The sequence below is a fragment of the Adelges cooleyi genome, unplaced genomic scaffold (genome assembly GCF_023614345.1).
Source record: "Adelges cooleyi isolate 19-005CV unplaced genomic scaffold, UGA_ACOO_1.1 ACOO_flye_CR_arks_rails_tigmint_CR_PRNA_384, whole genome shotgun sequence".
Taxonomy (NCBI): Eukaryota; Metazoa; Arthropoda; class Insecta; order Hemiptera; family Adelgidae; genus Adelges; species Adelges cooleyi.
In genome coordinates, this window is record NW_026096061.1 from 3,912 (window position 1) to 20,340 (window position 16,429).

Genomic DNA, 16,429 nt, shown 5'->3' on the forward strand with positions numbered 1-16,429 from the left:
GATAACGACCATTAGGTCCTAACCTAACCTAACACGGGTAGACGTTACCAACTGACAGTTTTTAGTGTCTGTTCGTTTCTCACATCTGGTAAACCGTGTTTTTAGTACAGACAAATTTTCAACTTAAATGTCTTAAAATAACGGCTAAAAAACTAAAAAAACAAAATAACTTGAAACCCCCCTAGGGGGTGGGAAATGAGTTTAATTTAAATTTGATACAATTGACGTGTGCGGGCATACCAAATAAATATTTCTTGTAAATTTCAACTTGATCCGACTCTTTTTCTCGAAACTATAGCCAGTAAAAGTTCTAACTTAAAAACTCGTACGGTTTTTTTTTGGTTTTTTCAAATTTCGTCTGTGAAGAAGTAAACTTTTCAACTTTTACCCCCCCCCCCCCCCCAAAGTACCAACTAGATGAAATTTGCGTTTTATAGAGTTGCTATTCGAAGGAATTGGTCCAGTATTAAAAAAGTTATAGTGTATACAGATAAAAAAAAGCCCACATCAGAGTAAAACCAATACCGTCTCACTTTGCATCGAAGCTAAAATAGCGTAGCGTCCACCGCAGTGTATACTATACACGAAGCATCGCAATTCCATTAAACGCGCGTAAATTTTACTATACATTTTGCCACTTTTTTGTAAATGAACGGTTGAACAGAATTATTGATCATATAAGATATCATATCAGTAGATTGAGAAAGTTGTATTGAAGGGAACGGGCAAATCATCGTATAGATTGGTTGAATACTTTCTTAGACACAAGCAAAATAGTACAACGTTTCTGAGGTCTCGAGATACTTGTTTTATCAAATAATATATATGGTGACCAAACAGTGACAGACGTTGTTGCTGACGGAAGAGATCGGATCGGGAACCTCCACCATTGCGACGTCTGACACGACGTTGTTGCTGACCGCGGTTTGTTTTCCTACTTCCGACCTAGTAAAATAGCACTTATTATAATAGGAATATAGTAGGAAAACTAAAGCGGGAAAACAAACTTCGACTCCCGGCCAAGTAAACTTAATTTAAATGTTTTCATGACTGTTATAATATGTAGATAGATGTTGATTTGTTGGCAACTATGTATAATACATATATTACATTGTAGTATTTATTTGGTTTTTATATTATATCACATATTTTATGGCTTATGTGGAAACACTTATATTTTTTTTTACTTGGCAAGTTTTTACACTAAGTTAACTAAATGTTTTTTTTGTTGGGATAATGTACTTCACAAACATCACATCTGGTTTTTGTTAATGTTGTTTTATTTTTTTACATAGATCACGTAAATAGTGTATTTTTTTAACATAACAATAAATCTATACACACATGCAATTGCGTTGTACACAGGTATTTGGTTATAATTATTATATTACCAATTTTTGTAAATATAATAAAAATATTTAGCAATATTGGCTATACAGTATTACGGTTTTTGCAACTGTTCTAAAGTTTTGTGCGTGTAAGAGTAAATTTCGGCATTTAATATTTACCAAATATATTATTATTCTTTTGTCTATTATCTATTATAATATCTTATATTGTATATGCAACGACAGACATAAAATATGCAAAAATAAGTAACAGCATACTACAAAGTCTGTGCCGAAAATGTTGTTAGGAGAAAGAATATCATAAACTACTAGCAAATTGAGACACTTATTAGAACACTAATAAGTATTATTATTAGTGGCCCCATTTGGCTTTTTTGCAAAACGCGTTTTATCTTATAAAAATTTTTAATTTTTTTTTTTGATATTGTGGTAAGGGGTACATTATTTAATACATTGTTCGGTATCTTAATTTCTAACTAAATTGGCGATTCCGCGACTACGTCTCGAGGTTGGTACACAACAAGTTTACGCTTTTTGTAGATACTTGTCAAAACAGTATAAAGTAATACATAGAGTGAGTAAGATAGTAGAGAGAGTTACAGTTGTTAGCGTGAGAATAGAATGGTTTGTTTGTATCGATTTAAAATTCTGTAAATGATTGACTTCACTTTCGATTTCTTTCAACGATTTAGAATGTTTTTTTAATTTCTATGAGATATTTATCATTCCGAGGTTCGGGAAATTTTTAATTCTTTAAAATATCTTGTTCGTCCAAGGATAGAGTGTAATTTTTAATGTAACTTACTTCTTTTGGTAAGTAAAGATCTTGACTTGTATTTTTAGTTATGATTTGAGAAGGTATGAGAATGATTTGATTTGCATACAAATTACATGTTTGATTAAGTGTTACCTGTCCTGTGTCATCTTATCTTATAATATGGGGCTCACCATTATTACATTTTACTTTTATTTTTGGCCAAAACAACCAAGTGTTTTATGGTAATATATTGGTCTTAGCGGATTTTATGGTTATATAGTGGATATTACAAAGAGTTGGTATAATTGGTCGTTCTAATAAGTGTTGAAGACTGCAAAGGGTATTAGTAGCTGTATACAATAAATGAGTATCAGGGCAAAAAAATTAAGAGTCTAAGACTTTACAATTTTCAAATTGGGTTTCCATTAACTTTATATAATATTAATGATTTTTGCTGAGAGCTATTACCGAGGCAGAGGGAGTAATTAAAGAGTATATATCATCTTGTTCGTGAATAGAAAATGGAATAATTTTGAAAGTTGAAAAAAACATTATAGTCGATTAAAGCACACTGAGATGATAGATATATGAATTAATTTGCTTATAGGGAACTCCTCTAGTAGGTAAATTTGAACCAATAGGTAGTTGGATTTGAATTTCTCGGAATTGTGTTAAACATAGTTTATGCGATAAAAGAGTTGGATGAATGTGTCCATTTATGGCGGAGTTGCATCAATCTCGGGACTTTAAATACGCTTTGCGTCAACTGTAGATTAAAGACGGCAACTTGTTCTACTTACATTTCACGTGCATCGATTTCTGATAGTCTCGCTGAGTCTTTTCGAGAGTCTTATACAATTGTCGGATTTTGAATTCCGTAACACGGCGCTCCTTGATTAAGGAAGATAAAGTAACATTTGTAACGTGTCTGTTTGGCTAGTTCGCTAAGCTAGGCCGAAACGACAGTAGATAGGGTTAAATTAGTGGACCCGAAGACGGGACGGATGGATAGGCCATATCCTACACTTACATATCCCTAAAGTCTCCTTTGTATATTTGCTGTATCGCCTGAGGAGCTTAACAGGCGATCGTACCTCTAAAAAACTTAACTCTCAAGTGTGCAACGAAACGAAAACAGGTTTATTAAATAAGTAAAGCTATGTACATATATATTACACCTCTACCTGGATCCTAAAGCGTTCTCTGTAGTTAGTCCAGATAATGCCGGAGTTGAACGGACACACGAGTACGGGTAAAGTTAAAAGAAATATAAAATAGTAAGGTAACGTGAAATAATAAATAATGGCTTTAGAACAATTAGGTCGTGGTCCGAAGATGGTAGTAAGTCAACTAACTGGGCATCAGTGCCCCTGGCATTGTCCCGTGTTTCTGTTGTCTCCCCTACCTATGATGGCTCACATGCTAATCGGGGTAAACTACTAATAATGCATATTTGGAGGCGAATGGTAACGGGCAGCTAAATGTAACCGTCACATATTCAAGTCACCAAACGAAGCACGTACAATTCGAGTTTGAGTCTCGAGGAGATGTAATGTTTCGCTAGAAGAACGACTGAGTTCCGCAGACTTAGTGTACAAGAATTCTGCATCTTCACCTGAGCAAGTCCAAAAAAATACTTAAGAGACACGACCTACGGCATTTATGAGTCCACGTCTTTTCCTTGCCAAAATTATATTTGAACCGACAGCATTGAATATCTCTTCTATAACTTGATCAATTTTTTTATGAATGATTATGACGCTAGTCCTCATCCAGTCACAGCTTGCTTGTAAAGTTGACGTCCGGTTTTGACGAAGATACTTGTCGCATAAGCCTTGTAAAAGGGTTAACTCCTTAACGACATTAATTTGACTAACGGTGATAGCAGAAATATTTAAGTATGTGACTAATTTAAATTAATTGATTATTGGATGCACGTCTCCTAATGGCTGATGCACAATATTCGCGTATGTTGATGAGGTTATTGCCAATCTGAAAAAAATAAGATAATGGAAAGGAAACTGAATTTTTTCTTATCGAGTTAAGACATCCCAAATTTACTGGTTAGTTGTAGATTAATAGAAACGGTTATGTACAAATAGACGATGTGGCTTATATGCTTAGGATATGTTAGGCTCCTAGTTGATAAGGTTGTTTACCCGTTGATTAGTGAATAGAAGAATTAAAGATAAATATGGCATACGGAATAAAGTAATCCTAATTCCTTTGGTCCTTGTCAGTATAGTGCCTTAGATACTCTCCCAGGGTTCGAAGGCTTCTCTCAAGGGTTCCATTTGCTTGTGGATGATAGGTGAGGTGTTAATCTTATGAACTTTTAAAAGCTTGCAAGTCTCTGCCATGATTTTGCTAAGGAATTCCGTCTCTTGATCACTGACTAACGTCTGCGGTATTCCGTGAATACAGACACATGTTGTGATAAAGTAGTAGGCTACTGTATTTGCTTCATGATTGGCCATGGGTGAAGTGATTGAGTATTTTGTAAGGTCATCTTGCATTGTCAATATGTAGGCATTGCCTCTGTCCGTTCTAGGTAACGGTCCCACGACATCTATAAATAACTTTTACATTGGTTCTGTCGATGGGGTGCTCATAACCATTGGTTGCTTGACATGACGGTTCCCGGTCTTATTTATCTGACACGATTGACATGTGGATACGAATTTTCTGACGCCTTCAGTAATATTTTCCAATCGAATTGGGTCTATATTCGCTTTACTGTTTGATTCAACCCTCGTTGACCTCCTAGCAGGTTAGTATGATGTTCAGAGATAAATTGTTGCTTTTCTAGTTTAGACAGTTCAGACTTTGAGTGAATATTGATGGACATATTTGTATTGTTAAAGATGTATTTTATCATGTTGTAGACTTCAGACCAATCTAGTTCATCACATCCACTTCCAATGCATGGCATTGCTAGTTTTTCAATTTTAAGCTCATGACAACTGTCTTAATTAAGATTAATCAGTGTCTTGTAAGTCTTGTCATGCTAGGTTTTTGCCAATATTTGTTTTTTGTTATCAAATATCGTATGTATCGTGAAGCTTGACGAATATAGATAACTTCATGTACCTTTGGATTTTGAATTTTTAATGCATCTATTTGGCCAAACTTTCGTCGAAACATCAAAGCAGTGCCTCAGCTCATTTTTAGGTCTCGTAAAACACAGTGAGCCAGATGGCATGCCGAATGTGCATTAAAAAGATCTCCAGCTTCTTCTTTTATCTTTTTGTTGCTGAATTTAGTGCCTGAAATTTGTTCTTAGTACTCATAAAACCTAAGTGAAATGGTTTGTGCTGAAGTCTTGGAAATCATGGCCTAATGAATCGGCTTAATATTTGGCTTCAGGTTTAAATATAACCTCATATTGGTATTCTGCCAATTTTAGCCCCCATCGCAAAAAACAGGATCCTGAATGCTTCATGTTGAAAGGCCAGGTTACCGGACGGTGATCAAAGTATATCTGAAATTTGCGTCCTAGAAGGAAAGGGCTGAAAGTTTAAACAGACCAAACTATGCTCAATAGTTCCTTTTCGGTAGTGCTGTATGCTTCTTCGGCTTTTTTCAAGGTACGAGAAGCATATGCCACAAGACGATCTTGGTTGGGTGGTCTTTGAGAAAGGATACTGCAATCGAAATCGGACTTGCGTAGTGAGGATAAATGGTTCTTCAAAATTTTGATATCTGAGTACGGATGCTTCCACTAGTTTCTGTATATTACGGGATAGATTTATTGAACAATTTTTTTTTTTAATATATATATATATACCAACTACTATATAATACCACTATACAAACGGTAGCGCTGAACGATTGAATTACGATCGAACGACGGCGGTGACAATAACACATCAACACAAAACGGCGAATGCACACTTTTCGCACAATTAAAATATGTAAAAAGAAATTGGTTACTTCAATGACAAACAGACACCCTTGTTTTCAAGGCCGGAATCCGTGAGTATACCCACAGTTATAATGTAACTAAATGGGTTACCGCTGCTACCAGATGATGTAAATGGATAGGCCAGACAAAATAAAGGTGTTTTTGAAAAAGAAAGAATAACCAATATGTTTTATTGAACTAAAATAAACTGTAGATTTTTATTATTAACCTCATATACTATTTAATACGAATTACAATTTTTAAATAAAACTTAACTTTAAAGAGTTTCTGGAACTATAAGAGTTCTGCTTTAAGGAACTACTGAATTCCGACTCACTAACTAGGCGATTTGCTCGTGTCAACCGACGAGCCAAGGACACCCGACACCAAAGGTGTCGACATAACCACGATGACACTTGCAATCGCATATTAATGTTAATATCAATATAATGCTACACAGAGCATTCCAAACTATTATGAAGTATGCTACACAACAATAATTGTTAGCTATGTCTTTAGCTGTCAATGTACGATATGTTTATCAGCAGAAAAATTAAAAATTAAATTTACATTACCTTGGATTACAAAAACAACGAAGAACCAAATAACCAAATAACTATGTCGCTTGTTCATGATTAAGTTGAACAAAACAAAAATGTATCACTAAATTATTTAGGATAGACCTTTCGCAAGTGGTTGAATGTACGTTACTGAGTTAGTTTTAAGCCTTAGTGAATCATAAAACATATTTTGTTTTTTTCATAAAAGCTTATGTACATTACTGTATTAGTTGTTTAGTTGAGGCTTGGGCGTATTTACATGTTTTTCATTCTTTTGTTCGCTAACACGTTTGTACGGGTATTTTTCAAATCTTGAAAAATTAATTTAACCTCTTTCCCGATGTCGTATTGGTATGAAACTTTGCACAGAACTCATTATAGATGACAATACAATATCCTGTAATCATACTGGGACTTGGACAGGGTTCACTAAAATGTTTTTTTCATATCTTCTAAAAATAATTTAACCCACTTCCTGATGTCGTAAAGGGCTGAACTTTAACCCAGACACTAATTTTTGATGACAATACAGTTTTCCGTAAAAATATTGGGACCCAGACATCCAGGTGGCAAATGCCGGGTTGACACCCCGGCATTTTTTATAAAAGCATGATTTTAAAAAAGTTTTTTTTTGTATCCCGTAAACAACTAATATATTTTGAAAACAAAGTTGATTAATATAGCGCACCCTACTTTTGGCCTCTTTTCTAGGTTATTCAAATATTAACTCAATATGGTATAACTGTTTTTGCAGTTGTTCCCCAGTTTTGTGCGTGTAAGATTACGTTCTGGCATTAGTTACTAACCAAATATATTCTTATTGCTTGAGTAAATTTCGAGCCACCCTTCTTAAACCTCACATTATTTCGGTCACACTGGTTTAATCACTCAGTCATAATAATTAGGAAATTGGTGTAAGCTTTTCTTTTTTCTGTTCAATAACATCAATTTTAGAGATACATACTTGAATTGAAACATAATATAGTATAATAAAGTTTGTTACTATTATTAACGTTATAACTGTTTAATGTAATTGATTTATATGAGTTAACAATATTAATAACTGTAATTTTTTATTTAAATATGAAGTATATAGTTTAATATATCACATAATAGATATTTCATATAAATTATCAACTGTATTCGGTCCATAACGATTGTGAAATCTTTCCATTCGTTCATATGTTGTCGCTGCAAAACAAATAATTTCATTATAAGCATTAAATATCTAAATAATTGTAAGACATCCTAATAGTTACAGGCTTGGACTTCGTGACTAGGTCCTAATCCATTCTTATATCCATTTATAGGCATAATTGTCCTGGGAACACCGTCGACACCTTCGTACACTTTATTCGAATTTCCAGAGCAGAGCACAATCTTCCGTAAAAACAATATTACATTATTCATATTTATGATATTATTATTAAAAATAAGACTTTCATTCAAGTGCTAATTTGAAGCTTATACCTTTTGACAAAGATCTGGAGATCTTAGCGAGGCCATTCTATATGCCGTCGTCATCGCAGAATTTGTATTTAAAATGAAAATATTTTTTAATCGCATCAGTGGTGCCTCCTTTGAAATCAAACAAGAATGTATAAATATCTTACTATGAAGTGATTTTTTATAACAGGCCATTATAATTGTTTTATGTATCATTTCATGCACTCCAACGAAAACCCAACCTTGAAAAAGGGCCAAGTTCCAAACTCAGAGGGCCGTCATAAAAGTAAGCAGAGATATCAGGGTGAGAATAACCAGGCGAATTGGTTTATGTCATGGTACACTGGCATGGTTGCTAGAACGTTGCATAGCGCATTTTGATCATAACAATTACTTAGCTGTTTTTGAGTACTTCCTTAGAGTATAATATCGATATTGCACGTACTTCTATGAGTTTCAATAAAGGGGAGAGTAGATGAGAGTTGATTTTGTTAGCGTGAGTCATTGTGAAACCTGCTCCGTCCACGATCACAACAAGACCGTCAAACGTTCCGTATTCTATGAGCATACATTTTATCATATAGAAAAAGTATCTGACTTGCTGGATGAATACAAAATTTGCAGGATTTGTATCTACGAAACGAGTGTATATGTAACGATATCCAACAAGGCCACGTATTGTCTGATACGAATCGCTAAACAATATCGAATGGCTCCTGAAGAACAAAATAACATGTTATAGTATTTACATGTACAGAGAATGAAGTTATTGCAACTATACCTAAAACTCATATCAGCCTAATTGTTGGAATATTTAAAATGTTATTTATAACATGTGTTCAGAGTCAAAGTTAAATATACATCTTGAGACTTTAGAAAAAAATTCTAAGATTGTAGTTCAAATTTGACTAGTAAAACGTTTTTGCCAGTATTAATACCGCATTTATACATTTTTTAAATTATTGTTGCTTACATGACGCGTTTAGCTTGGTCCAACTCGCTTAGTTCTGGATCTGTATCGTCACGGTTAAATATTTCTGTCATTTGTTTTCGAAGTGCATAATGTTTGAATATCATGGCACGAGCATTTACCACATTGAAGTGTGCAGCATGAAAAAACAAGATATATTCTTTACCTATTGAAATGGAGACAATAATATGCATATTTGAACTGATAAAAATAACATTATTAGTGTTTTTCGGCAGTTAATAATTATAAAAGCCAACCACATAATACAAACAACTTTATTATAAACCGAAACATCAACACACACAAAAAAATGTTTAAGAACTTAATAGCAACGGACGTACAGTTTATCATCGGAAAGTCTTCAGTTAGCTCTCCAAGATTTATGAGTTCATTAATCTTTTGTTTAGTTATTTCTGCGTATTTACTATTTTCCTTCTCGAGAAATTTTCCATAGCTAACAGATGGATCATACATACGAATCCCTGCAAAATATTGAAATTATAATACTAATTGGTTACCGAATAGAACATTACAAAATTATTTTTCATAAGGCCATCGACAAGGTAGTGGCGCGGAGCTAAGTAAAAAAAATAGCATAGCGTGCACCGCAGTGTATACTATACACGAAGCATCGCAATCCCATTAAACTGTTGTACATTTTACTATATATGTTTCCACCTTTTGGTGATTGAACGGCTGAACAGAATTGATCATATGAGATATCAGTAGAATGGAAAAGTTGTATAGAAAGGATCGGGCAGATAGTCATAGAAGACTGGTTGAATACTTTCTTAATTACAAGCAAAATAGTACATCATTTCTAAAGGTATCGAGATACTTGTTTTATCAAATATTTTATTTATAAGATGACCTTGCGGCGTCAGACAGTGGGGAACGGATCGGATCGGGTTGGGGAAACCCCCACCATCACGACGTCCGACACAACGTTGTTGCTGAACGCAGTTAATTGACAAATGACATTGTGATGTGTCTTTGTTTAGCTGCGACGCTAATCTGTGATTTTTGCATTTTGGGTGACTTAGTATTATTTGGTATTTTTGTTGTCTGATTTTCAATTATTATTGTATTACAATTACTACGTTTTACATTTACATATACTCTTCGTATCTCTTAAGTACTCAAAAATGTAATTAAAAACATTGACGCGCTGAATGTATAAGTTGTCACTCGTAAAGATAAAATTATAAAATTAAATAAAAAATTTAATTTTCTCACTTTCGGAATCCTATATTCTGTACGCAGGTATTTGGTTTTAATGACCATATTACCAATTGTTTTAAATATAATAAAAATATTTAGCAATATTAACAAATAATTTCAAAAGCAGCAGTATAGTATTACGGTTTTTGCAGCTGTTCCCAAGTTTTATGCGTGTAAATTTTAGCATATTTACCAAATATATTCTTATTCTTTTGTCTGTTTTCTACTATGGTATCTTATAATGTATATGCAACGACAGTCACATAAATTGTTGTGGTATAATAATAAAAAAATTGGTCATGTATGCATATACCTGAACATACTGTTATGAGAAAACATTATTTTATTTTACTTGAAAAAGGGCCTAATAAGTATTATTTTATAAACCAAAGTACAACTGTGAGTAAAACATTATGATTCTTTTAAGTGTTATAATATTGTAAAAGTAAATATGGTTTTCTATATGGCATTTTTATTTTTGTTTTTTTAAACATGCGAATATAGTATTGTGCATGATATTGAATATACATGTTCATTTCATACACAGAACAAGTGTTTTTTTTTAAATAAATATAAACTTCAACAGAGGCCCAATTTTACAACTTTTGCAAAATTCCTATAGCTAAATAAAAATAAAAAATTGATATTTTGTAAATTAAATCAAACCATTAAGTGGTAATATTTAAGGCAAAATTATAAAGCATTCGTTAAAAAAACAAATGTACATAGAAAAATAGTTTTTTGTGGACGAACTCGTAAAATAGCTACGTTTTTTAAATGTACCATAGTTTCCTTTTAGTTATCTTGTTGTTATGCAACGACGGATTTCGTTGTTATTTTTTTTATTGTTAGCTATGTCTTTAGCTGTCAATGTACGACATATTTATCAGCAGAATAATTAAAAATTGAATTTATATTACCTTGGATTACAAAAACAACGAAGAACCAAATAGCCAAATAACTTTGTCGCTTGTTCATGATTAAGTTGAACAAAACAAAAATGTATCACTAAATTATTTAGGATAGACCTTTCGCAAGTGGTTGAATGTACGTTACTGAGTTAGTTTTAAGCCTTAGTGAATCATAAAACATATTTTGTTTTTTTCATAATAGCTTATCATATATGTACATAACTATATTAGTTGTTTAGTTGAGGCTTGGGCGTATTTTTCGTATGCTGTAAGCCACTGAAATATTTCAAAAACAAAATTGAATATTGTATTGCACCCTACTTTTGGCCTCTTTTCTAGGTTATTCAAAAACCGTTGTTCAAATATCTACTTCTACAATAATCTAGAAGAAATAAGTCCATTTTTTTTTTTGAAATAAAGTCCCATAGAAACATTAAAAAAAACAAATTATATCTCGAAATTATTCCATGGTGTATGATGTTTTAAAAAACAATGGGTCCAGGGGAATGTGAAAAATAGAATAAATTAAGGAAGGATGAAGTAAAGGGGAGCATGGAGTGTTTTGTATGACAGCAGGATGCCTATAAGATTGAAAGGTAAACTTTATAGGTAGGTAGTGAGGCCAGCATTGTTATATATGGCTTGGGGAATGGTGAGCAGTAGATAAGAAAACTGAACAGAGAATGAGTGTGGCGGAGATGAGAACGATAAGATGGATGAGTGGAGTGACTAGGGAAGATAGAATAAGAAATGAATACATAAGGGAGAGTCTATGAGTTGCATCGATTGTGAGAAAAATGATAGAGAACAGGTTGAGGTGATTCGGTCACGTTAGGAGAAGATATGAGACAGAGGAAGTGAGAGGTGTTATAAAGATTGATGTAGAGGGAAAGAGAGTAAGAAGAAGATCGAAGAAAAGATGGATAGAGAGTGATAAGAGGATATCTGGGGTGATTGAATGAGATGTAGAAGATCATGGAAGTGTAGGACTAAAGTGACCAATCCCATGTAGTTGGGTGTGTAAGGCGAAGATAAAGAAGAAAAAGATGAAGAAGAAGAAAAAGTGATCTATAAATTATTCCGGTTAGTCCATACGCAAGTGGTTCAATGCAGTACTGTGTTAATTGTTTTTAGTTGAGACTTGGGTCAACTTCGAATTCTGTAAATGACTGAATTCAATATTTAAAAAACAATGTAACATTTTCACCTCTAAACATAATAAAACTATAAATCCAATGAACATTACAATAAATCTATACACACTTGCAATTGCGTTGTACGCAGGTATTTGGTTCTTACCATTTGTTTTAAATACAATTAAAATATGTAACAATATTGACAAATAATTGCAAAATCAGTAAATATGGTATTACGGTTTTTGTAGTTTTCCCAAATTTTGTGCGTGTAACAGTATTTTTTGACATTAAATATTTACCAAATATTTTATTATTCTTTTGTCTATTATCTACAGACACATAAGTATCAGCAAACTACAATGTCTATGCCTAAAATAATTTTAAAAAATTCCTAAATTCAAGCTCGATCACACGAATCATAGTGTTTTATACCATACTTAAGCACAGCACAGATTATTATATACTATTTAAACTTGTTATTAGTAAAAATGAATATTGCTTTAAAATCATAGTTTAACTCTCCTAAAATACCAATAAAAATAAGCTGCTCTAATAATGATAAACCTGGTTGTTCCAATTTTGGGATGGCTTGAATGAATTTCCTGGGCTAGACAGACAACCTTCTTAAACCTCATCTTATTTCGGTCACACTGGTTTAATCACTCAGTTATAATAATTAAGAGATTGGTATAAGCTTTTCTTTTTTGCTAAATATCTTTTTTAATAATTAATCAAACAAAATCACATGTTACATAAGTTTGATTTTGGTTATTATTTTAAATCTATATTACATATTAGTCTTTATCTTAGGTTTCCTAAAAAAAAAAATATAATTATTAGACGATTAACGGAACTTCTTCATCATCGTCTTCATCTTGGTTTTCATCTTGGTCTTTATCATCAGAACTAAGAATATCACCCGGCATGTACCGATCGCGTAGAGACTTCATTAGTTCCAAAGTTGTCTCTAGAAAAAAAAACAAATACCACGTGTAACGTTTAATGTTTGTAAAACATTAAATTAAGTATATCGATCAAGCATCTTGATCATTACCAGATTGTTCTGAATGACTCAATCCACAACCTCCCTCAAAATCCATTGGCATAATATCCTTAGGCACAAATTTGAAAATTTCCGCCGATTTTGGTCTGTGAAAATGAATCTAAAAATAAAATGTAATTGTTTGCAAATAACAAACGTTACCAAACCAATATTTAAATAATTATTTATCATAACTACAACAAAAAAATGTGTTTTATTCCAGAAAAAAAATTATTTTATATTTCTCCAAAAAAATGTTAAACTTTAAAATGTTGATTGTGGACTTTTTTGGTCATGTTTTAATTCAATTAAGCTATTAGCAAATTTATATTAGTAGTTGTAGTCGAAATATTTTGTATTAGTTATAGCAAATAATGTAAGTTTTTGTATGGTAACGTTTGCAATGTTGGAATATGTTTAAATATACAACAATTATCGTACTTAAACCGTTATCTAGACATTTGGAACTAACCTTTTTCCGAAATTCTTTGTTTAAAATATACTTTACTTTAGCATATGCGTAAAGTGTCACTGCCCCAGAGTTTAGAATGTGACATTCTTTTATCCGTAACGGTGCATTATCCTTTAAATAAATAACAAAATCAAGTCATTTTTACACATTGCGGTTTTATTGATATTTATGATGAATCGAGCGAAGCGCTTGAAGGGAAAGGACTTGGTAGGATTAGTAGGAGTAAGTCGGAGACAATGTTGTTTGATTTTAGAGAAAATTATGGGGCAATGTTATATGGGTTGGAATGTTGGGCAGTAGATAAGAAAGCTGAACAGAGAATGAGTGTGGTGGAGATGAGTGGAGTGACTAGGGAAGATAGAATAAGAAATGAATACATAAGGGGGAGTCTATGAGTTGCATCGATTGTGAGAAAAATGATAGAGAACAGGTTGAGATGATTCGGTCACGTTAGGAGAAGATATGAGACAGAGGAAGTTATAAAGAGGTGTTATAAAGATTGATGTAGAGGGAAAGAAGTAAGAAGAAGATCGAAGAAAAGATGGATAGAGAGTGATAAGAGGATAGTGAGAAGAAAAGTGGATAGATAAGAAGTGTAGGACTACAGTTGCTGACCCCATGTAGTTCGGTGTGTAAGGCGAAAATAAAGAAAAAGAATATTTTTTCTAACTTTTCCCTTTTTTCGTTTCTAGATCCAGCCTTGTTACAGTGCTATTTAACTTGGGTAGGACCTAACCTAACCTAACCTAACCTGTAACCAGTTCGTCCACGAAGAGGGAAATAAAGACTTATATTATAAAATTGATTACCGTTAAAAGTTATAAGGCAGTATATACGCACTTGTATTAAGTTCAACAGTCTAATGATTTGATTTTTGTAGAATATTTTGATTTTTCTCAAGTGCCAATAATTGAGGCCAACTAAATTCCATACGACCACTACACCGTCAAACGTTCCGTATTCCACGAGTAAACATTTTACCATTAAGAAATAATATTTGGCTTGGTCTGCGAACTTAAAATGTTTGGCGTTGGTGATTTTGAATTGCGTGTACAAGTAACGAATCCCTTTGTCTTCGTTCTCGGTGTACAATATGGAATGACTCCTAAACAAACGTTTAATTAACAACACTTTTATTGTTTCTGTCTGATACATGTGTCTATATATTTGTAGATTTTATACATCCGTTCCTTACATGACGTCAAACATTTTGTTTAATTCTTCTTCCGTTGGATCGCTCGGGGTAAATATATGTGGTAGTTGTTTTCGGACTTTGTAGTAGTTGACAAGCATTTCATAAGCTTTGTGCTCGTCGAAATGTGCGCTATGTAGAAATAAAACATATTCTATACCTAAATACAATGCTTTATTAGAACTCTTATATATCATACTCTTATAACACTTAATATAAAAAATAATGTAAATCCTAAAACTGCTACATGCTTAATGGTTATTAACCCCTATTTATTAAGCAGCTCAAAAGGGGTAATTTTTTGAAAGACTATTTTAAAGCTGTAACAGCTGTAATGTGTATTTATTATTTCAGTAATCTCCCTTTTTATTAGTTTTTTTTAATGTGACCTGGTCTACTAAAACTTACCAAACGTGCAAAATCAAGATTTTGTGAAAACGGTTGTTATCAGTTCATTTTGGAATCAAATTATGGCGTTTAAATTATTATGACTATTGTTTAAATACAAGAGTATTTGTTTCATTTGTAAGAAAAGTATTTTACTGTACTAAGTACAGGGTCGACATTTTATCAGTTTATCATTTTATGTTCATGTAAATTGGCTGGGGGTCAATATAAAAATCTGTGCATCACGCTGAACGTTACCATATAAAATATGTGCGTGTGATCTAGCGGTTGTTTTTTGAATGAATAAACTGACAAATAATTATCTGATAAGGTACGAGAGATAAGAGATAGGAGATAGGAGATTAGAGATAATATACTAAAGATAAGTGATTAAAGATAAGAGATAACATATAAGAGATAAGAAAATACAGATAAGAGATTAGGCAATCTTAATTAGGTGCTCTAGCGCTTGAACTAGAAGTTAACTATTTGATAAATGTTGACAGTAAATCTATTAAGGCCAGATATTATATAAAACTACTAAAACATGAAACATAAAACATTATCGAGTATATATATATATTTAATATATTAGATTAAATACTATTAAATCATTTTGAATGTTCTGGCCAATTAGTTTTTGTTGCTCATTTAGACAGTGTATTATATTTAACATAATCATAGTTGACATAAGACATGTGCCTTCCACTTGTAGTGTGGATACTCGATTTTTTTTTATATTGATTTTACACAATGTTATCTCTGTTTTCAGATTTTTTTTAAAATTTTTACCATCCTCCCAACTTAGTTTCTTCGATAGCAACTTTTGAAACACAAATGGTAACGCGCATTTCGATTGGTTGATATAATATGATAAACAACTATTTTTAAAGTTTTTAACGTTTTACTCGGTGCAGGAGATTTATAATCAAACTAAAATATGATAACATTTCAGAGAAAACATATCCTTTTTTAAATATTTTTATTGTTCAGCTTGACACTTGATTTAAAGGAAAATTTATTTTTTACTTTATTAAAACAGTGATAACTTTTTTTCTAAATAATAATTTAATAAAAGGATT

The 16,429-nt window shown here is 32.4% G+C and overlaps 1 protein-coding gene across 1 annotated transcript; it reads right to left on the reverse strand.

The window, feature by feature from the left end:
* Positions 1 to 13,090: 13,090 nt before the first annotated feature.
* On the reverse strand, positions 13,091 to 14,752 carry LOC126841505 (uncharacterized). The gene is made up of 4 exons (XM_050578049.1): positions 14,609 to 14,752; positions 13,769 to 13,879; positions 13,309 to 13,417; positions 13,091 to 13,221 (listed from the first exon to the last, which is right to left on the reverse strand). The coding sequence occupies exons 1-4, from the start codon at positions 14,750 to 14,752 to the stop codon at positions 13,091 to 13,093; spliced, it is 495 nt and encodes a 164-aa protein (XP_050434006.1).
* Between the last annotated feature and the right edge of the window lie 1,677 nt (positions 14,753 to 16,429).